General features: G+C 36.4%; 1 protein-coding gene across 8 annotated transcripts in view; it reads right to left on the bottom strand.

Moving 5' to 3' along the window:
* Positions 1–23,881, bottom strand: part of MAP3K4 (mitogen-activated protein kinase kinase kinase 4) — a 77,293-nt gene that overhangs the window by 26,301 nt on the left and 27,111 nt on the right. For 6 of the 8 annotated variants that reach the window (XM_076333947.1, XM_076333950.1, XM_076333948.1 and 3 more), the window contains 11 exons: positions 19,500–19,742; positions 14,623–14,769; positions 11,943–12,100; positions 11,426–11,542; positions 10,895–10,994; positions 10,726–10,809; positions 8,235–8,501; positions 6,192–6,341; positions 5,021–5,182; positions 3,865–3,998; positions 534–612 (listed from right to left, as the gene is read on the bottom strand). In XM_076333947.1, coding sequence (XP_076190062.1) covers positions 534–612; positions 3,865–3,998; positions 5,021–5,182; positions 6,192–6,341; positions 8,235–8,501; positions 10,726–10,809; positions 10,895–10,994; positions 11,426–11,542; positions 11,943–12,100; positions 14,623–14,769; positions 19,500–19,742 — 1,641 coding nt within the window. The remainder of the gene's footprint in view (positions 1–533; positions 613–3,864; positions 3,999–5,020; positions 5,183–6,191; positions 6,342–8,234; positions 8,502–10,725; positions 10,810–10,894; positions 10,995–11,425; positions 11,543–11,942; positions 12,101–14,622; positions 14,770–19,499; positions 19,743–23,881) is intronic. The other 2 variants (XM_076333949.1, XM_076333952.1) reach the window with 2 other exon arrangements.

Genomic DNA, 23,881 nt, shown 5'->3' with positions numbered 1-23,881 from the left:
TCCACAGGAAAACGGGGAAGGCAGAGCATACAAAAAAGCCAGTTTTAGTCTACTACTTTTTACATAGTAAATACAAAACAAAGATGCTTTAAAGTCTGTTTCACACTGACACAATTTGAAGAAATACCTTTAAACAATTGTGATTTTATATTCATACCCATAAATGAACTCTGGGTGCTAACTAAGCCTCAAAAGCTTATATTGAGAAATTTATTATGACAACTATAAATTGTAACTCTGCAGAAGAGGTCCTGTCAAATTTCCCAAGAGACAAATGGAGATAGCCTCCCAAGACAGTACCAGCAACTTTGTCAGCAATCTGAAAACATTAATGCCAATGGTCACAAGCGTACTCTATTCAGAATCTTAAAAACTGAAGAGGTATCAACATCATCAGTTATATACAACAGCAATTGTTTCAGAACAGCATCTGTATTCAGACATAGCTGTATAAAAAATATCCCTGATAACATATACTGATAGCTTCACATGTATTTAGAAATAAACAACAAGCAGAATAACTTATTCCATACCAAGAAGTCATCTTCTGGGAGAGCTGAAATAAATGCCGGCTCAATGGCTTGAAGAAAATCAAAACCTTGAGTTGCCCACCTATCTCAAAGAAAAAGAAAGGACAGAAAGTGAATTGCTCTTCAGCTAAAGCCATCATAAGAGTTTCAACAACATCCAACAACAGTAAATGGCAGTTACTTATTTTTCCTCTGAAAAATATGATAAAAGCTTTGTAAGAAAATGGATTAATATATGAGGTAATATATTTAGCTTGTATTAATATTTGCCAAGTTATATTCGGACAAAGTCTGATTTTAGCAAGGACACTGCCAACTAAAGTGAGCAGGCCTTGCTACATATCTCAACTCTTATCTGTGCTATCTTCAGGAACAGCATCACCAATTCACTCATAATATGTTGGCAACAAGCCAAACCACTATGTCCCCTGCCCGAATTCATAGAATCATAGGACATTCCGAGTTGGAAGGGGACCCACAAGGATCATCAGAGTCCAACTCCTGACTCCACACAGGGCAACCTGAAAGTTAAACTGTATATTTAAGAGCATTGTCCAAATGCTTCTTGAACACTGACAGGCCTGGGGCCATGACCACTTCCCTGGGGAGCTTGTTTCAGTGCTTGACCGCCCACTCAGTGAAGAACTTTTTCCTAATATCCAATCTGAACTTCCCCCAATGCAGCTTTAATCCATCCCCTCACGTCCTATCACCAGACACCAGAGAGATGAGATCAGCACCTCCCCCTCCACTCCCCCTCATGAGGAAGTTGTAGAGAGCAATGAGGTCAGCCCTCAGCCTCCTCTTCTCTAAGCTGAGCAAACCTAGTATTCTCAGCCGCTCCTCATAAGTCTTACCTTCTAGTCCTTTCACCATCTTCGTTGCCCTCCTTTAGACATACTGTAACATTTTTACATCCTTCTTATATTGTGGTGCCCAAAAGTGCACACAGTACTCGAGGTGAGGCTGCACCAATGCTAAGTATGGTGGGAAAATCACTTCTTTCAACTGGTTAGCTATACTGTGCCTAATGCACCCCAGGATATGGTTAGCCCTTTTCGCCACCAGGGCACATTGTTGACTCACATAGAGCTTACCATCAACCAGAACCCCGAGATCCCTTTCTGCAGCGCTGCACTCCAACCTCTTGGCCCCGATCTATATGTATATCCAGGATTACACCACTCCAAGGTGCAAAATCTGACATTTTTCCTTGTTAAATTTCATAAGGTTGGTGATTACCCAGCACTCATAATCTATCAAGATCTCTCTGTAAGGCCTCTCTGCCCTCAAGGGAATCAATGGCTCCTCCTAATTTAGTATCGTTGGCAAACTTACTTAGTATGTACTCAACTCCTGTGTCCAGATCATTGATAAAAACATTGAAGAGAACTGGCCCTAAAATTGAACCCTGAGGAACACCCTAGTGACTGGCCACCAGACAGATGTTACCCCATGTAACTCCAACTCTTTGAGCCCAACTCTTCAGCCAATTGTTCACCCATCATATTGTGCACATGTCTACCTGTATGCTGGACAATTTGTCCACAAGGATATTGTGAGAGATGGTGTCAAAAGCTTTGCTAAAATAATAATTAAAAAAAAACAACCCACAAACAAACAATCACATCCAGTGCCTTCTCTTCGTCCACTAGGTGGGTAACCTTGTCATAAGGGGATATTTAGTTAGTAAGGCATGGCTTGCCCTCCATGAACCCATGTTGACTTTGACCAATGACTACACTGTCTCTGAAGTGTTTTTCAATAACTCCCAGAATAATCTTCTCCATAATTTTACCAGGAACTGAAGTGTGACTGACAGGCCTATTATTACCAGGGTCTTCTCTCTTGCCCTTCTTAAAAATTGGAGTAACGTTTGCTAGCTTCCAGTCAAGGGGAACCTCTCCAGATTCCAAAGACCACTGATAAATAACAGAGAGGTCTCGCAATAACATCGGCCAACTTCTTCAGTACCTTGGAATGAATTCCATCAGGCCCCATAGACTTGCATGCATTCCACTGCAGTAGCAAATCTTGTACAAGCTGAAAGTCTTGGAGCTTATCACTCCCCTAGTTGTAGTCCTCCAACCCAGGGCTCCAGGGTGCATCATTTGTGTTAAAGACAGAAGCAAAGAAGGCATTAAATGTCTCTGCTTCATCTTCGTCCCTATTTGTGAGGCGACTAATCTCATCAAGTAATGGACGAATGTCGTCTTAAGTCCTTTTGCTGTTAACATACTAAAAAAAGCCTTTTAAGTTGTTTTGGGTTTTGTTTTTTTTTTTTTGTTTCCTTTTGTTTTTCTAAGATTAGCACACCAAGCTAACTAGCCTATCTGCACATGGTTCAGCCTACCCACTCTTTCCTCCTCATCTTCCAGCAAGCAGAACAAACCACCTCCAGGACACACTGATCAGCCCTATACTTTAAGGAAACAAAACTGTCACTGATGTGTAATCTGCTAGCACAGATCAATGTAAAGCACCTATTTTAATGCAAAAGAATTCTATTAAATTTCTCATATACCAGCTGCAAAATGCTGCAAAACCACCTAAATAAATCGAGTAATGGTATCATTCTGCTTGGGCCAGTTTCCCAGTTCCTCTGTTTACATCCTCAAAGTGATGTAACTTTAACTTTTTTCATTAGTGCCCAGCAGTACAGTTTCATAGCACAGACTGTAAGCACAATTTGAGACACCACTGGGCACAGTGGTGTCAACAGTGCCCAGTCAACACTGCTGTCAACAGACAGAAAATACTTCAGACTACAACAAAAAACATCCACAAACGCATCCACTATTGCAATCATAAACCTGAAGAATTTTCACCAGTGGAAATTCCTCATCTGTGGGCCATACTTTAGATGCTTTCAGAAGGGACTAATAAAAGGACTTCTACAGGAGGCTAATGCTCCCATATGTACATGTTTCCACAACTGGCATAAAACAATACTCCTTTCTCTGTAGAATACCCAGAGAATGACTGTTGCATATTCTGCAATCTTTATTGACTCCTGATCACATAGCACTTTTATTCCAACCTAATAACCATTATCTAAAGTCTTCTAATTGTCTGGGTCCAACAATCTCCACTTTTTCTTCCCATTTTCTGTCAGCTAACATGAGGCAAAGTGTTCCACAAAATCTTCTGCTAAGCAGCTGGAGTATTCATTTGGCTTTATGCATTCACTATTCAAATTACTTTCAAAATTTAACAGCCAGAAGCATCAATAGTTCAGAACTACTTCTAAACAATAAAGCATTATTCACAGTGTGAAAAGTCCTGCATGGTATTTAAACACAAACTACTATGGCAGTAACAAGTTGGCTGTTACCTGGGTCGAGTGCCTCGGCCACTCTCACATTTTGTTAGCACATAATTCATCCATTTTCTGGCAAAGCTGATATATTTGTCTCCAATTTTCTGCCTGAATTCTCCAGACATCAGACGAACAACTTCTTTATGGTACTGTAAGAAACCAGAGATTACTTTTCACATATTAATAAAAAGAACAAAAATACCATTTGCAGTATCAACTGGAGTATTTGCAGGCTAAACAAAACTCTACAGTATGGTAACAGTCACATCCTATTCTTAGACAAAATGATTTTATGCAAGCAGTTGCATATTTATAGAAAAAAAATCATGAAAAAGTGTGTGATACAAAATGTGTTATAGTAAGAGGCAGCACTGGAGCCATACTGCATTCTTGTGTGTATATGGGCATGTGCTGATGTTTAACATCATTTAAGAAACATCCTACATAAAAGCTCAGTTCTGTAATCAGAGATTGAACTGCAAAGTAGTGATTATTTTTAGTTATATTGCAGGTAACATTAGGGGATAAAGGAGTTATATATGTACATTTAAAAAATTAAACAGAAATACCAGCTGTTTTTTAGAAGACTATCCTTAGAAGTATGTTAGAGTATGATACAATCTTAAAAAAATTTACAAAGCTCACAGGAATCAAATAGTAAAACAGTATACTAAAAGCATCTGAACATGACATTTCCTCATCAGCACTCTAAGGCAGGCACTCAAAAGCTATATCCACTGCATCAAAGTACCACCATAAACTTTGAAAGAATGGCTCCTATTACAGTATTATGCTATTCTAGGCTGAAAAACTGCGAGAAGCCAAGTTACACAATGACATTCAATATCAAAGGATATTTCTGATTTCATCTAAAATGCTGCCAAGTAGCAGAGTCTACAAGACTACACCTGAATTCATCAAGTTCTTAAAGCTTTTGAGAGTTCCAAGCATTGCTAATTGGAGTCTGAATTTAATAGATCTATCTGTTCTTTTTCAACCATTTTCACATAAGATTTCTGTGGCAACATGTATTTTTTATGATGTTCTGCTAGAATTCTTCGTATTTCCACAGTTATAGTTACCTTATTTGCACCAATGCAAAAACAGACATTCCAATTGGTTTTTACCAATACTACAAAACAAATGTGTCATTAAGTTTTTGTTTCCTTACCTCAAACCCAAAATTATAACCCTGAATCATGGCTTCCCGGTAGTATTGCTGCAAAGTAGCAGATTCAGATTCATCAACTTCAGCATCAAACTCAGATGTGAACATGTGATCAACTCTATCAATGGCACTGCTTATCTTATTGCATAGCTGTAATGCATCACTCTGAGTAACAACAAGAAAAACGGATGCGGGGGGAGCATCAAATTATTATTTATATTCTACAGTGGACAAGACTAAGGCAAACATGAATCTAACAATTACATTATTTTAAATGGAAATGTACTTTAATGCCATCACAATTCATTCAGTCTTGGAAAAACAAACATTTTCCACCAGTTGCACTAAGCAAGTCTTATAATTAACTAAGTATTATAATTAAGTTTGTTTGCTTGAGTGAAACTTTAAAACAAAGACAGCAAAGGGGGGGGGAGGGAACACCCAAACAAACAACACCCAACCAAAATCAGACAGACAAGAATAGAGAAAATGAGTTTTACTATCTATAATGTGACCAAGCCTTTGGTTGTATTTTCACGCTGGTATGTGGACACAGCTTCTACTGAACTCAGGGGGAACCTGATATTGCAACTTCAACCTAACAAATCTTTGCTCTTCTGGGTCCTCCAAAAAACCCCCAAACAAACAAAAAAAAACCCACCAAAGAAAACCCTCATCCAACAAAAAAACTACCACCACAACAACAAAAAAACCCCACCAAAAACAAGAGTGAAAAAACAGAGAGACACCTACCCACTTCTACATCACAAAGCAGCCAGCTTCTCCAAATATAGGGAAAAAAGCTGTTTCTTGCAGATCATGAATTTTGGTAGAATTTATTTTTATGAAAACAAACACTTCCTTTCAATTCAATAGTGCTCTCATATGAAGATGTATTTATTCTGTTGCTATTAATATTTCTATTGCATTATGGACTTGTTTCCCACTTACCCAGTGCAAAAATGATTACACCAATATTGCTCAAAAATACACTCACGAATCCTTTGCAAAAACAGAATGAAAATTGTACTGAAAGTAAAGTCCATAGAGGTTGCATAAATTACAATTGCAGAATGTGTCATTAGCATTGCAATCAAGTCTCCTTACACATTTTTACTTATCAATGAACAAAGCACCATCAGTTTTGACTGAGATAATCTCAAAAACTGCTTACTTTTAGCTGTTGTAGAGCTTTGGCGATGACTGGTTGGCTGGATGTCTGTTCCTGGTGCAGAGATATGAGCCCTTCAATAGACTGCTGGAAAGCTTTTCTCTGACTCACAAGGTGGGCAGATTGAATGACTACAAGGAGGAGGTTATCAACCTAGGAATACAAGATACCACTAGTTCTTATAAACAAAATCCTCTCCATAAAAACATGTCCCATATCAGCAAATTCCAACTGGTTATTTTTTTAATTCTAAAGTATGAAAGACCTCTTTTGTCGCTACTCATGAAAATCTTTAATTCACACAGAAAAGCTTGATGCTGGCAACTGAACTTGATAAACTCTCATCTTATGAGCAGAGCTCTATTAGGGCAAATGCCACAGCAAGTTTGCAAGGGGAATATACTTCTATTCACTTCTGGAAAGGTTTGGGGAACACTGTATTAAAATTATCTTCAGAATAGTTATACACAGAAAGGCAGCATCTAAGCAAAATAATTATATTTTCTCAAAGCAGATGGAGGTAACAACCATCACATAAATAAGCACGTTTTATCCAAGTAACGTAATACACTTCAGGACAAAAACCTACTATTGAACAAGGAAAGCCATAGATTTACCACACAGTATTTGCTCAAATTTTGAAAGTTATTAAAATGTAAGAATATGTTTTGGAAACCAGACCTCTGATATTGCAGAAGTCTATAAAAGTACACAGTCACAGATGGTGTCGCCTTTGCTGCGGCACTATGAGTCACATACTAAGCTCTGTTGATTTCAAACTACAGACAATGCATCTGCAACAAGTGACTCATAAAACAAGACCTACTCCATCCAGATTTGCAATACCTCATCCCCAAAAAATATTTTCATGCTCAAAATTGTTTAAATGTTGATGAGATTCTTCTATTTTATGAGTATTTTTAAAATAACACCTTACATTTTCTCCAGTTTGCAATCAGAACATGTTTTTTAAAGACACAGGACAATCTTTCTGAAGGACTTTTTACTTCCTAACCTTTCAATATTGGATTTTCAAAAATTAATAAACAGTGTTATACACATATACATATAAACACATACACAAACACCCAGCATTTTAGGTACACTTACATATGTCAGATAGAATACCATTTGCAAACCAAATTCCATCTTTTGCTGTTTTCATTTTCTGAATGAAATGCTAACTTTGACAGAAGCCCAATGAAATTCTAAGCACTTAATCAAAGGCTGTATTTCTACTGTTCAGTCTGGAAGAAGTAACACGCTTGCACATTAAAAACAGCAGTATATACAGGAGTGACTTTTTCAACTGCCTGTAATTGCTAGAGCCCTCTGAATGCTAGAGGCCAGGCACAGCGACACAGAAAGTCACTCTGTTCGTGGACAGTAGAGCCCATTTATGGTAGGGATCCAAGGAACTGCATGACGTACCAAAAGGAAAATTCACTTCGCTTAACATAAGGATATGAGAACAGGAGGGGCAGGGAGCTGCAGCTGGCTCAGTTGCTAGAGCGTAGCAGAACTGCTGGCAGGGAACCCCTGTGGGCTTGGGATGAAGGGAAGTATGACTGGAAAGATTTCTTCCTGCAGAACATCCAGTAGCTTCCACAGAAATTCAACTTTAAATGTCACAATTCATCCAAGATTGAAAGTACCCGGTTTCATGCCTCAGTGTGTGTAAAGCACACAACTGCCGCACGTTCTTGGAGACTGGTGACTTCTTAATAAAATGTACAGTTTTCAAGTCCTATCCACACTTCTGATACTGAACCCCCAACTAGATATTGAAAGTATCTCTTTATTATAAAAGTCCAACCCTGAAAAACGGACATTGTAGAGATTAATCTTTGTAAGAATGCTAAAATCCATTTAATTTAATACTTGCATTAACGCAACCAAGAATCAACCCTATCCTTGAATTTAATTTTTTATTACCTATAAAAGGACACATGCCTCACTTAAATTACTGTGGTTAATCTGAAAGGATAAGCATTCACAGAAGTGTGGAGATCACATGAACAGGGAAAAAAAAACAACAAAACCCACCTGCATGGTACGCAGCGTATCAACAGTTTCTACTTGTGGCACTACTTTGACCGGCTGACCCTCCCATGCACTCCAGCTGTCATCTAATTCATGGTCTTTATCACTGTGTTTGGTCATTAGTAAATAGGCCTCATATGCAACCTCATCTGAATCCTTTGAGCAATCCTTTCCAGCAGCTGCATTGAGAAGCTGTAAAATCACAGATTTTTCCCCTGCAATACTATTTGGTACAAATACTTGTAAACTCTCAAGTCCAGGGATTTGTACCTGTAGAAAAAAAATAAAAATATTCTGAATGAGTGAGTCTCACTGTCTTCTATGATACATAAAATAGATAAATGTCATCTCATTTAAGCAGCAGGGAGAGTTTCCTTCTTAAACAGCTGTGCAATATATATACTAAACCAATATATTCAGCCATTTTTGCACTAAAACTCAAAATGCATTATAAGAAATTATTTGTCTTGAAATCCACCAGATCACCAACTTTCAGTGACATCTTTCCTTGCACCTTCAATTGATCCTTCTACATATTCTTCTAAAGGAATCCTGTTACAAAAAAGTCCAATTTCACATATATACTACATATGTGTGTGTATATGTATAAAATATATATACACATATTTTAAAAAGTAAATTAGTCAAGACTTATTTAAGACTTACGAAGCACACATTTTTAAGACTGGAATATTAAAAGAAGAAAAATTCCTTCAGGAGCTCTAAGAATCCACATAACATTTCTAATGGCTACAAGAGTAAGCAAAAATATGGCTAAAAAAATATCAGTTATTCTTTTACTATTCATGAAAGAAAGGTTCATTAAGTCCAATAAGAGTGTTTGCTTTTAATAAAATACTGCTTATACTACTTAAAAACTACTTCTGCATTATATCTGTCACATTGGTAACAATACTTTAACCAAGTCAGGCATCAGAATCAGACTGTGAAAACAATAAAATAGTTGATACCTGTGATTTGACATGAGGTAACTGACTTACAATGAAGTTTAATTCTCTCTTTTCAGAGTTTGATGTCATCAAGCTAAGACAAAACACTGCACTCAACTTTTTTTACCATTAGGCAGCCATATTTTATTAATTAAAACCATTATAATCTATAGCTCAATGTAAAAACTAGGTGGTTGTTACTGAAAGCTAAAATAGTTTCCCAAAACTAATGAGCATCTGACTGAAAAGGCTGTTAAAAATTTAAAGTCCCTACAGGATGTTAGAGGGACAATATATGAAGTGTTAATCACCAAAATGTGTGTCATTTTGAGTGGTGAAAAAAGGGGAGAGGTAATAAATAGAGAGGGATACATCTTGAGATCCAAATAATCTATCTAGATTATTTAACCCATGCGCTTACACAGATTTTTCAAACTCAAGATTCAATTTTTTCTTCAAAACATGTGCATAAGAACAGTGATACTATCTTTAACTAAAAGGTCTACCAAATTTAATACTGTGTCTTAAAGCAGACAAGAGTGGATACCTGGGGAAAAATATTTTTTAAAAGTAAACATATACTAATTTCCCTGACTATTCTCCCACTCTTAAACAATTCACAGACCAGGGTCCTGCTGAGCCAGATGTATTATCCATGTATTTAACAACCCTTTATGAACTTCTCTCCTATGAACTTGTCAGTCTCCCCTTGAACCAATTTCTACTTTTAGCAATCATTTACATCAATCTAACAAGAACTTTGTCATGCAAAAGTTGGTAGATTATTTCCCAGTTGGGTATTATATATATTAAAGTATGGAAGGACAAAAAAGAACAGCAGATCCAAGTAAATTTAATCTGTTGAAGCAATTTATTTACCTAAATTCAAACTACAATAAAAATTTTGTTGACCTAGGAATTTTTAAGGAATAAAGTGCAAAACCATAAATGCGGGAATTTATAGCGCCGTAAATATTGGGCACCGAGAGTTTAACCTACTTTTGCTGTACAACAGTTTTCTAGCAATAGTTATTCTGAAACAGAACACAGTCCCTGCATTTCTCACATCCTTAGTACTCTCAAGGAAGCTCACTAGAGCAGACCTCCACTATACAAGTACACAAAACACAGGTCCATAGTCTGAGATTATCTACTTAAACATGTCCATTTACTGATGTATCTGTTTACCTCATAAACTTTAAAGCATTTATTTTTCATAACACTCCCTACTAAGTGTTATTACTCCCCTCCCACAAATGAGTAAGTACTGTTGAAGCAAAATGGCTTTTCCTAAGTCAAAGAGAATTTTTGGGAAGACAAGGAATTAGACACTGATTTCCCAAAACATAGACTAGCATTCTCACTCACACAAACACAGGTACAGAAAATAATTTGACTGCCACAATTCAATATTAAATACACAACATTTTAAATGTTGAGATATAGATGCCATATTAAAAAAATCTAAAAGTATGTCAATAAATATCCTTTGACATTTTGCTTAGCATCACCACTCTACTTTCGTGCCTCTAAACTGAATTTACCTTCGCATACTCTTTTGTTTTCAGAGCGTTCAGAAGATCTCTCACAGGGGCTGACAATGCAAATTCTGCTGCTATTTCAAGGTCCTACAAGTAATGACAAAACAAAAGAATATGCTTTCAGACTGAATTTCTTTAAAGCATATAAGATGAGACTCTACTGTTAACTTACCTTCCTCAGCATTTTAGCAAAACCAAGAGCTTTGGAGGCCCTTTCTCTAGCTTCATGAAACAGTTCTTTGAGTGCTCGGCTGGTCTCTATAACAGACCTCCTGAAACATTGATAAGAATGAAGTCACAATGATTTATTAAATCATATTGCATTTTTATAGCTATTAGAAAATAAGGATTATTTACATATATGTCAAAAGAAAGAACATAGAAAAGATAAATATTTACAAGCAGCTGACTGAAATAAATTGAACTTGCACAGGCACATTTTTGGTAAGGATATAAAAATTGAATTTAAAGAATGTTACATAAACAATCTCTCATACCCTGAACTAAAAAGAAGGTTACTAGGCTTCGAACAAACAAAATGATGGTTCATTACTACTGCATACAGAAATATCAGCAATAAAGTCTATGGAGTCTTGCATTTATGAAGTTTTCATTCTAAGAAATAAAATGCAGTATGTACCTGTCAGGGCTACAGAAACACGAGTAAGTGTGTTTATTATTATTAAGCCAAAGGTCTTAGTACCTGATTTCATCTGATGCAGTACTGTCATCGGCACTGGCCCAAAATTCATCACAACTGTCTTGTAGTCCAGAATCTAAAAATATTCCTGTAGATTTCAGCAGCATTCCCGCAATATCACTGTAGCAACAGAAACAGTGGAACTTCAGAGTCTTATTCAGGTAGCATGGCACCTTAAACTTCTTCCTACTCTGTCCAACGCAAGACAGCAGCGTTGCTAAGTCCACCTGCAGGAACAAGCAGCATCTTGGGGGCCCTCAGTTACTCTGTATGCACAGGGCTAGCAGGAATAAGGACCTTCCATAGAAGCAGTCATTCCTGTTATAGCTAGAATAAGAGCAATCTGCACTTACTGCATCCTATAGCTACAGTCATTGTAGTAATCCATAAAGTCACGAAGACTATCAACTACTTACTGAGGCCTCAAGAAGCCCAGTCTGGGAACCCTGAACAAGTGCTGCCTTGAATACGTATCTGGTACAAATCAACACCGTAAGCAGAGTACTTAAATAAAACCTACCAGAATAGTTTTCCAGCTTGAGCTTCACCTCCTCTTATATAAGGAGTTATTTCTTTGGTGAAATTCCATTCTTCCTCCAACAGATTTTTTAAACTATGAGACGCTTGAGGTAACTGCTGTAGCATTTGGATCCAGCTTCGCATATAATCAAAGTAAACCTGTACATGGAAAGAGATAATTTAAACAGAAATCGTTACACAGATGTACTAAGGACTATAGCTTCTCAAATCAACAAACAATTCCAATATGATAAAAATTGTAGAAAATATTTCTACAACATTTTTTGTTTGCTATGACTGAAATGAGCTACGTGTTTCCACACAAAAGGTGCAATTTATGGCTCGGAAGTAGAAAATGCTACTGAAGTATTAAGTACTATTGTCTCCATGATACTTTTCTGAAAATACTGACAGTATCACCACCTTGCTTGTTGTGCTGCTGTTCACCATTGTATCAGTGAATACCCACAGTGGCCAGAGTTTTTAAAGCTGAACTACTGAAAAACAGTTTCTAAATCTTTAATTAACTGGATTACTCCAAAAGGCTTTCTCTGAACACATCCTCCTGCATATGGGTAAGTGCAGTGAACAAGCTTCTCAGATTCTACATTATACCTTGTGTTCCTTTATATCAGGTCTTATCTCTCACCTTTATTTAATTATTATTGTTTTAAACCAACATAAAAATCCAGGTAAGTACAATTCTTCTTCAAACATCTGCCCTTCAGGATCATACTGAATGCAAAAAATTAGCTGAAATTTGTTTTAGTTCAATAATCCATAATATCAAGCAATGTCCCTCCTTAGAAATGGTTAAGACACTTCCTGTTGGTTTCAGGTATTTTCGGACCACACTGTAATAATGCCAAGATCATAGAATCATAGAATGGCTTGGGCTGGAAAGGACCTTAAAGACCATCTAGTTCCAACCCCCCTGCCATGGGCAGGGACACCTTCCACTAGATCAGGTTGCTCAGAGCCCCATCCAACCTGACCTTGAACGCCTCCAGGGATGGGGCATCCACAACTTCTCTGGGCAACGTGTTTCAGTGCCTCACCACCCTCATAGTGAAGAATTTCTTCCTTATATCTAATCTAAATCCATGCTCCTTCAGTTTAAAGCCATTACCCCTTGTCCTATCACTACATAGCCTTGCAAAAAGTCCCACTCCAGCCTTCTTGTAGGCCCCCTTCAGGTACTGGAAGGCAGCTATAAGGTGTCCCCAGAGCCTTCTCTTCTCCAGGCTGAACAACCCCAGCTCTCTCAGACTGTCCTCATAGGAGAGGTGTTCCATCCCTCCGATCATCTTCATGGCCCTCCTCTGGACCCGCTCCAACAGGTCCATGTCTTTCATGTGCTGGGGGCCCCAGAGCTGAACACAGTACTCCAGGTAGGGTCTCACGAGAGTGGATATGGAAAACCTTAAAAGTCTACTCTGGCTTAGGTAGGTACTGTGTACTAATAGTCTCAGGCTGTAGCCCCATTCTTGACTTTATTTAATTCGCCTTTTGCTCTCAGCCTATATTCCTCTTCCCATACTCTTCTTAGCTACCTTGCCTACCTACACAAGGAATCCACAGGAAAAGACAAAGTTCCACCCCCCACCCCTCATTAATCCTGTCTTAACTTTCTGACTTCACAGAAGTTTTCCCTAACCCTATTTTCAGTCCAGATCATCTCTTCAGCTCTTTTTGCTCAGCTGTCCCAATCTTCTGACAATCTTGACCATTCATCCAATCTTTCCCCCCTGCTGCTGGCACCACAGTAACCTGCAACTCTGAATAGGCACAAACTGTGATTCTCTGAAGTCTGATATATTTATTCCTATTTACACAGTCTTGTTACCATTGCTTTCAAGACCTACAAAAAGCAAAATACTTATACAATCAAAACTGCCACCGAAGTTCAAGATCTAGCCTCAAAGCAATAAAACATTACAGCTACCTAAAAAAACAGGTAAGGAATTTCAAAGACAAGATGAACCATGGAATTTCAAAGACAAGATGAACCATTTTCCTGTCATCCAGCCACGTCATTTCTGCTGGAAGTTTCTAGAAATTTCAGATGGAGATGAAGGCAGGCACGCAGCATAAGAAACTTCAGGTAAAACATTGTATTTTCACCACAGTAGGCAATGAAAAGCATGTAATAGGAAAATCCATGTGTACTCAACAATAGATGGTATCAACAGCTCTGCTAACAAAACACTAGCGATTGTCTTGAAAATACTTCTTTGTGTTTAACTTATTGCAATAATGAATACACATTAAACATAAGGTATCATTAATAGATGAATGCAATACCAAGATATTAAGACATGATGTTAGTCAAACAAGTGTATTTATTTTTTTATTCAATACTAAAAAGTTATTAGAAGTTTAGTTTAAATGTATGGAATTTACAGTTCTATTTATGAACCATTTTATTGTAAATACAGGCAGTTTACAAGTATACTGTACCACAGTCCAGTAGACGAAAATCAGTATTGCTAAAATCATTGCTAAAATGGCAATGGCTACCGTGTTACAAGTCCATTAAAACAATACAATTATGTTAAAGTAGCACAACAACAAAAAAATAGCAAGACCTATACCCAACAGGAATAGTAGATTTCTATTAACAGTATTCAGATTAACACACTTACTAGAACTCCAAATACATTCTTCTTTTTGAAGCTTACCATTAACATTTTATGCAGGTCCTCTTCGAAAGAATCAATGTTGCAATCAATCTTTTGTAAGTCATCTAACACCTCCCGTAACATAAACTGGTAATATTGCTTCATTAACAGGCCACCCTTCAGAACCTCTTTACACTCTCTCACTAGCTGCAAGAGAAAAACCCCAAAATTGCCATCAGTCAAGACATTACTCTTAAATGCTCCCTGGGAAGTGAAAGCTTAATTTGTGAGTCCAGTTTGTCTAAATATGTTAGTTTATCACTACATAACTTCTACAGTTTTTAGAAATGCATACAGTCACTCTACATGTCTGCAGGAAAGACGTGACTAGTTTTCCAGGATTATTTAATTGCCATCACACCATTTGCCACATAACTGTAAACGGAGATGGAGGCAGATGTTTCAGACTTCATTCCCTGCACAGGGCCACAGCAAGCAACTCACTGGATAGTTAAAAAGTTTAGAAGTGGGCAAGAGGGCTCACAATCATCAAATCACCGGTTTAAATGGAAGCAAGTCAGGAATAATATGCAATGTGTTTGACAGATGCTTAAAGACCTATGAGAAATGTTTTACCACAGGAAATTCATTGTCAAACTATTGGGCAGGTGTCCACAACTCTAAACCCATACCAGACCTGAAAACAGTTGGTATTTCTTCTGTTGTTTCCCTCGGCACAGTCAACATGACGGAAGTTACCTTTTCAACCATAAAAGTGGTCACTTTTGGCCAAATAGCTGTCACCACTCCCTGAAAGCTTACAGCTTTTTTTTATTTGAAGAAACGTGCACAACCACAGACATAGGAGTACGCAAGCAGCAAGAACGGTTTCAAACCTATACTAACAAACGCCTTTCTTTCAGAAGTCCTTCCAGTGCTAAGTGTGTATTCTTCTGAAATTATTATTGGTCTCCAGGTCTGACAATCCCTTTCTTTTCTGAGCAACAACTTCATTAAATCAAGAGTCTGAGAGGAAGAGAGGGGTTCATTTGGAAGGTCAGAGGGAATGGAATTGTTGGTTGGTTAATCTGCTTTTTAAAATCTTGTATAATGGCTACCCTGGCAAAATAATATATCACTATAGTGGACTCAATGCATGAGAAATTACAATGGCATGAAAGCAAGAAAACATACAATAGTGTTATTAATGTAACAGGAGTCTTTGGAATCTTTTATAGGCCAGAACACATTACACTGCACTCCCCCGCATGCAGGGGAAACACGGATATTATTCTGAACTCTGTAGTTTAAAACTTACCAATGTTAGGTGAAAAATAAAAAATTACTATTTTTTTTCCCCTAAGGTGGAAATCCAATAATTACACATTTATATCCCTCACATGTCATATTTAGAAATGAATGTGCAGTCTTCACTCTCCACTCAATCACATCCAGTGTACTCTGTGTTAGCCTATTGGGTTTTTTTGCCCTTGGATCCACAAAGAAAAACATAATTTGTTAAAAGAATTTAAAATTGGTATTTAAATACCCATTATTCACAGAGACAGATGGGACTTGGCAATATCACTTATCCATAAAAGTTTACTATATAGTATGGCATATCTTACAGATCCAAGCAAAGTTCACTTCTAAAACTTGCAGAGTAACATTTGTGTATTCCAAAATAAAATACTCTCAATACTTCATTAAGATAGAGATTTTCTGTTTAAATAATACTGCTATACAGTCATGTGTAGTGCTATTGAATAACAGAATATAGGATTTACAAAAAACCCTGTAGTGCTAATTTTAAGTGTCAACTTTTGAAACTGAAACTCACAAGGCAATAGGCAAACAAAAATATGGTCTATAATGAGCACACTAAAGAATGTGTATGTATATAACTATACCCGATACACAAAACCTGATTAAGCAGAACACAGTAACTAGTCAGTACATTGTGGCCCTGCTCCAAGTGGTGTCAGTCACTTATCAGAAACCAGGTAGGTGTGACTTTTCACTTTTCAACTAGGTCAGACTACCTTAGAGTTAATGCATGCCACATGACAGTAACAGACCATAAGCAGTCTGCACAAAATGTTGATGGCTGACATAAGGACTGTTGACCCAAAAATTCCAGGAGGTACCACGAGCTGTTAAGATCATCTAGACAGAGTGCTGATCGTCAGATATGGATTTCCCCATCCAAACACACATCCTGTAGCTGGCTTCTTTAATCATCAAAACATGTTCAAATATTACCTGGTTAACAGGTGTGCGAATAACAACTGGTAATTAAGAAATCAGCACCTGCATCAACATACAATATGCTATTGTGCTTCTAGTTATAGACTTAAATGGTTGTTGATAAAGAAGAAATTACTTATTTGTAAATTGCATTTCTCTATTACAGTATCCTATAATCCTGAACTAAAAATCTTCTAGCAGTATTGACCTAATTTGTCCACTGATTTTTGTAAGGAAGAAGCTTTTATGAAATGACAGTATCATCTGTCATCATACCTTTCTGAAGATACAAACTGGTATGAAAGATCCAGAGAGATCTGATAGTTATTTTGCAGAAGATCATGGTGCTCTAAGACACTCAACACAGGTTATAACAGACAAACAGTGTCTAATTTAACCACCTAACAGAAATAACCCATGGGCACGTGTACATACACACACACCCTTCAACTTCTCAGCACAAATGCAGAACCTGAGAACCATCTTGAACTGTTCAGGAACTACACTGCCACCACATAATGGCAAATTGCCATTAAAAGAGAACAGCTGTCTCCGATAATACAGGATCATCAGGATCACAAAAGCTATTGCTAAAAGTGGAACATGGACAACGTGGCTCAAAAAGGGGAAGCTAGCAAGAAAGGATGGGAGAAAAAGCATACTGTAGGAAGCATATAACCTGTGCTGGTCTTCTTTTTGTGTGTATACTTTTTCTTGCAAACCAGATTTTTTCCTTTAAATAGAATTGACTTGCTAGTAACCCAAAAAATTAACCTCACCTTGGAAAAGTTGAGTATCAGGACTAGCATGCCTGACACATTCAAACAGTACTGCTACACATTTCAAATGGTACCAAAAAGGAGGAGACACTTAAAGGTCTCAGTACCCCAAATGACACCCACTAGGTCAATCACTATAGAAACCAAACTACCCTGTGCTACATGCATGTGAAGAACAATTCAAGGGATTGGGTTTGTTCAACCTAGAGAAGAGAATAGGCAAGAGGAATCTAATCACAGTTTTCCAATGCCTAGAGGGTAGTTACAGAGAAAACGGGGGCACTCCTTTCACAAGGATGCACGGCGACCCGACAAGAGGCAACAGGCACAAGTTGCTTCAGAGAAATTCTGTCTGGATACAAGAAAAAAATGCTTTACTGGGAGAAAAAATAAACGCTGGAACAGATTGGCTGGAGAAGCAGTGGAATCTCTCTCTCACTGAAAGTATTCATGATCTGGCCTAACAAGGCCCTGGATAACCTAATATAGGGCCCAGCTTCCAGAAGGTTGGACCAGAGTATCTCCAATCCAGACGTCTCTGTAATTCTGTAATATTCTGTGAACTTGCAGAACAAAACAGAACCCTAGACTCTGTTTTGAGCCTGCTTAAGATTTTAGGAAATATAATTTTTCAGGAAACAAATAGATCTATTTGTGAAACAGCCTCCACAGCTCCTTTGCCTGTTCAGAAATACTGCGTGGGACAGTGAGCATTTGCTGAGTTCGATTCATTTTTTCCAATGTAATTAGCAAGACAGTATATCATCAAAACAGTCTGTAACAAACACATTGTTTTCCAGGAAGAAACTGTCATTTTTACTTAACTCAAAGTCCACAAGGAGAATACAAAATATAAGGGCAAAAAAATAGCCCCAGTCTCTGGGGAAAAAAAGGATATATTGTGCTTTACAATACAGTAGGCTGTACTATATTTTACTGTAACTAGGACTCTTAAGATTGAAATTGTAGGCACTGTGCTTTTGGATATAAGGGCATCCAAAATCCTAGTATACCAAGGAAAGAAAAAGAGGGGGAGTAAAGGCGGGGGGTGGGGAAGGGGAAGAGAGAGGACTGAAATTTATTTGGGACCATAATGTAACTTAGCAATTGATTTTGGAGCAGCAGATGACTGGAATGTGAAATCAGAATCAGCCCAAGAGCTTATTTAAATGTTTACCTTTAAAGACCACCTGATAAAACCCTGATCTGGTTATGCTTGCCAGGGAGCAGGGAGATTACTTCAGACAATTTTAGTATGTCCTGGACTACACTTTGAAAAATGGCATTGATCTAAATAGCCTTCATTGTATCAGATAACCACCAGAAAATAAATCCTCATACAACATTCTCAACCAGTGACAGGACTGACAATCTTGGATCACTACCCACAGAAAATATCAGATATTTATATAGAACAATATGCTGGGAAAGTAGAATTTTTTTTTTCATTCTGTTTTTCTTCTTAATCAACTTCTACTATGTGTCCACTGCATGCTGGCAGAGGTCTTATATTTGCAAAGAAAAAAGGATCAAATCAAAGAAAAAAGAAATATACAGACCCTTAAAACTGGTTAGCTGCTTAAGAAACCCAAATGGAGGAAGATGTGCTGGACGAGGTTAGATAATTTATAATGCAAATGGAACAAATACTGTTTACCTTCATTGGCTGATAACTCTTTTATCACCAGTTTTGATTCCTGGAAGTCTAAATCAGAGAGGTATATATGACCAGTTGTTTACTACGCAAAAACCAGATCTCCATATGAAATACAAGACTATTTATAAAAGTTATTACATAATTATACATTGTAATTTCTTAAACTAATCCTCTTTAAACCGAAAACCTTATCATAACAAAATGACAAAGCCATTTCAAATACGCAATATAAAAAAGAAACAGTTGAAGCAAACCTGTTTAATACTCAAAAGAGATGGTTCCCCAGCAGGTCTTTGTTCCAACCTTAGCTTGAGACATTCATGGATAACATTGAGCAGGACTCGGCAGAGGACCAAGAATGCAGGTTCAAAAGATGGTAAGTCCATAGATTTCAGCTCCTCCCATGATACGGTGCTGCATTTTTGCTCACAACAAGGTGGAGAATTTAATAACGGCACATAATCTGAACACAACATGGGATCTGGAAATTCTGAAAACTGTAACAAGAAATAGGTATCATGAAAAGGATCCTCAAATTCTTTAGGATTTAGCATTTGTTTAAAGTAGCATGCACAAAAGTCTATTTTTAAAAGGTAAGATTCTATTAACCAGCAAATCAACCACAGAAGTTTTGATTTCTCTCCCCCCCCCCCCCTTTTTTTTTAAAGGTAACCTTTTTTATTTTTTTTTATTTGAGGATCACCAGGCTGAGGAAAACAATTATGGAACCTTGGGAGTGAACAAAAAAATCTCTTACTTTATATTTCTGTTTTAAAATGATTAAAGCATCCATTAAAGCTTGCGATCACCTCACTACACAGGAAGAAACTGCCGTTTGTTATCATTGTTATGATGAACCTACAAGTTAAGCCTAACATAAAATAATGACCTGAGTATGTTCCTATATAAGATACAAGACTTTGAGAATTTCAAAATACATTAAAAAAATAAATAAATCAAAAGGTCTTACACTAATGACTACATCTAGAGAAACAAGTGTGCACTTGGCTACGTCAGGTGAGTAACCTTGTTCCTTTTCAAATACATAGTGCATATATTATATAAAACTCCACACTGTAAAGTAATGTAGTATTCAAGAAAGTGTCACTAGCTGAATTGAACAAAACTATTGAAAAATTAACTTATGAACTTCAGTAGATGTTAAGAAATTGAAACTGAAATTAAAAAAGAAAGATAAAATATAAAGAGATCAAGCTGGGTTTTTTTCAATTAATAAACTTATTTTTCATTTAAATGAAAATTACATTTAAATGAAATGACACTTCTAATTAGAGAAAATAATTGAAACTATCTGAAATAGACCTCCTAGATATCTAAACTATATAACTTGTGATAACATTCGAAGCAAAGCTGTACATGGAGGCGCTCTGGGGTTTAATTTAGAAAGAAAATTTGGACTGCAATATATGTGCAGCTCTTAAAGATAACAACACACTGTACATCATCTAAGGATAAGATTTGTTTCAGATTTAAGGTTTTTTTATTCTAATTCTCATTTCACAGCTGCTAACTATGACACCTGAATATCCTTCATTCATATATTAGATATAACTAGCATTTTTTAGTTTTTTCTTCAGTGCCAAATTTAAATAATATCACTTCAAAGGAGGGGAAACATTACCAGAAATTAGATCAAGTGATTAAAGTGCTGCCTAGAAAGTTAAAAAAATTTAAGCCACTTTTAAGCTTATTATCTAGCAGAAAAAAAAAAAAAAAAAAAGAAATTGTTTATTCCTTTACACCTACACACACATTTTTGACATTTGTGCCTGCGATGTTGTACAAGCTCTGCTTTCTCAGAAGATATACACAAAATTACAGTTACTGACAAAGTCAGTTTTCTTAGTGTTTTTGGGTTTTTTTTTAATATTGTGATGTTTCTCAACTGTCATGGGGGATGGAATAGCATATTCATTACTGTCTAACGTTGGCACAAAACGTATTATGCACTGCAGATTCTTAAGTGGTTTATAAAACCACTAGCTCATTATGCAGAGATAGCAAACATGCATGAGCGGGGATTTCCTCTATACCAAGTTTAGTTGAAGTTTAATCACTAACTGATCTACAGTACAAGAACTTATCTTCTTAGATGGTGTATTAATGTCTTCTTTTTACTAACTCTCTTTTAAAGAAACACATAGCACCAGAGCTAAAGGCTTTTATACAAGAAGTTTTCATTAATAACAGATCATGAAAATACTACACTTCTACAGTACAACAAAATATTTAAGAAATACAATCTTCATTGTGATGCAAGTATAGCATTGGAAAATTTAGTTCTTATAAAAATATTAAAGAACTAGTCTATGAGCAAAAATAACACAACAAAATTGAATAAATATGTTATTTCATTTTCTAACATCAAGGATAACAGCACATGACATTAGGGCTTAGTATCAGACACCTAAACTTCTATTGTTCAATTTGACTAATCTTAATCTTCAGAGGGCCCAATCTGAAATGTTTCAAGTGACTACCAAATACTTCTTAAAAACCCCCAAGAAAACAAAGTCCAAGCCATTTATTGAGATCATACATAAAATCCATACTCAAAAGTGCAGCCAGTTGAATAAACAACAAACAGGGTACACGGGCTTAAATACTGTTCTACTAAAATAACATCTCTGATTTCTTAAACTAAAATAAGATATATTAGCCATTTTCTTTAAGAATCAAATCATACAACTTCTACACAAAACAGACTCTATAGTGCCTAGAGCCTTGTTAAAGTATCAGAGCCTATGACGAATGAAACTTGTACTTTAAAAAACACTAAAAACAGCTATTTACATATATTAAAGATGAAATGAGCATTAAAATGCATACAGGGGAAGAATCCAGAAAGCACATTTTAGATGAAAGATAGTGTTTAAGTAACAATAGAAATGAAAGTATGTCCAGAGATTTTGAAGTGTATGTACACACATAAACACAGAGTCAAGATATAAAAAAACCCAGAAGTAACAAAGATTAACAAAACATTAACAACTCCGGCTGCATGCAAATATCAAACTGAACTGCACTAAAAAAAACTAAGACACTACATTCAAAGTACTGTCAGATGCAAAGACCAAGCAATTCAAAAACATCTCTTCTATTTTAGTCTTATGTCATCTTTTGCTGCAGTAGGTACCACACTTCTAACAAACAGTATTTTCTTTTTTTGACAGCATTCTTTTAATTTTGGGGCAGGAAAGAAGTTTACAATTTTATAACATTCACCTTTAGTCATAAAGTCATTTCTTAAAAGAGAACAATATTCCAAAGAACATGTAATAATTACTGAAAATGAACATTCAAAGAAGTCACAAGGGTAGAGAAGGAGGGAGAAAAGATTAACCTTACATCTTACACAAGTCATCCAACGCTAAATTACCAGAAAGTTTAATTCTGTGAAGCTGCAGCAAAGACTCTAGCTACTAGTGTTTCATTAACTTGTTTTAAGAACCCTTATGAAGTCAAAACATTTGAGGTGTTTAGCAATCTCAAAAATACGTTCAAAGTAATTTTCAATACCCCCAAATTATGTTTTATTTCCTTTGGTTTTTTTAAAGGTATTTCTACCTATATATTAAGCTGAACTTTCTATTTAAGTTTATATGGTTTGGGGGTACTTTTTGTTACTGTAACAGATACCTGCAAGTTCTGTTTAGGCACATGACTCTTTAGAAATACACAAAGATTTTCTTAATGCAAAACTTCCTAGAACACAAGTTGAAACCAATTAGAGAACAAATAAAAATTTAACTAATAGCTTCATTTTTTACAGTAATATCTACATTAGCAACAGCACAAATAAAAGCTTTTTCAAAATCAAAGAACTTTATAAATATAAATTTATTCATCCTAAAAAAATAACCTCCAAGGGAGATAAACAATGTTTGTTCCTTTTGCAAATGTGACAGTCAGCACTAAGAGATCAGCAATGTGTCAAAGACCACATGTGGCATCCATATTAGAACAGGCACATTGGCTAAGAAATTCCTTCATCCAGAATCCACGGTTAGGCCCCACACACAGTGCCACTTTATCAAAGAGGGCAAGTAATCCTCACTACTAGTTCTTCCCAATATAAAAATGCCTACAAGTTAGGTAACAGTTTATACTAAGAAACAATATTCTGCCTTGAAAGAATTAATGACCACAACTTACCATATGAAACTTCAGCTACTGTCCTTCATTTACTGCTTATTTCATAATTTTGTTTTTATTACCTCACAATCATTCTTAATTAAGAATATAAAAAGACCCAAATTAAAAAAAAAAATTAAACTAAGAGCCGCTGAAGAATGCAACACGCTAACATGACTTGCTTTCAGAGATTTCAAGGTTAAGAGAGTCCATTCATTTATCCGATCTGGCCTCAAGCATAACGAGCCACCACAGTACTTCATTCATTTAGATGAGGAAAAACCCAGAACAATAGTGACGTTTTCATAAAGGATGTCTTGCAGCGAGATATCCAGTCTTGTAGACAAGAAAAGGAAAATGACCACTTCCATAGCTAATTTTTCCTCACGATTCAACTTTTGTGCCTCAGTTTCCATTGTAATTTTTCTGACTTAGAGCTTTAGATATTAGAAAGTGTAATAAGCGAAGATGTTATCATAAA

This window comes from Aptenodytes patagonicus, chromosome 3 (genome assembly GCF_965638725.1).
Source record: "Aptenodytes patagonicus chromosome 3, bAptPat1.pri.cur, whole genome shotgun sequence".
Lineage (NCBI taxonomy): Eukaryota > Metazoa > Chordata > Aves > Sphenisciformes > Spheniscidae > Aptenodytes > Aptenodytes patagonicus.
The sequence above is the reverse complement of the archived record's forward strand: the minus strand, read 5'-3'. Positions and strand labels throughout refer to the sequence as shown.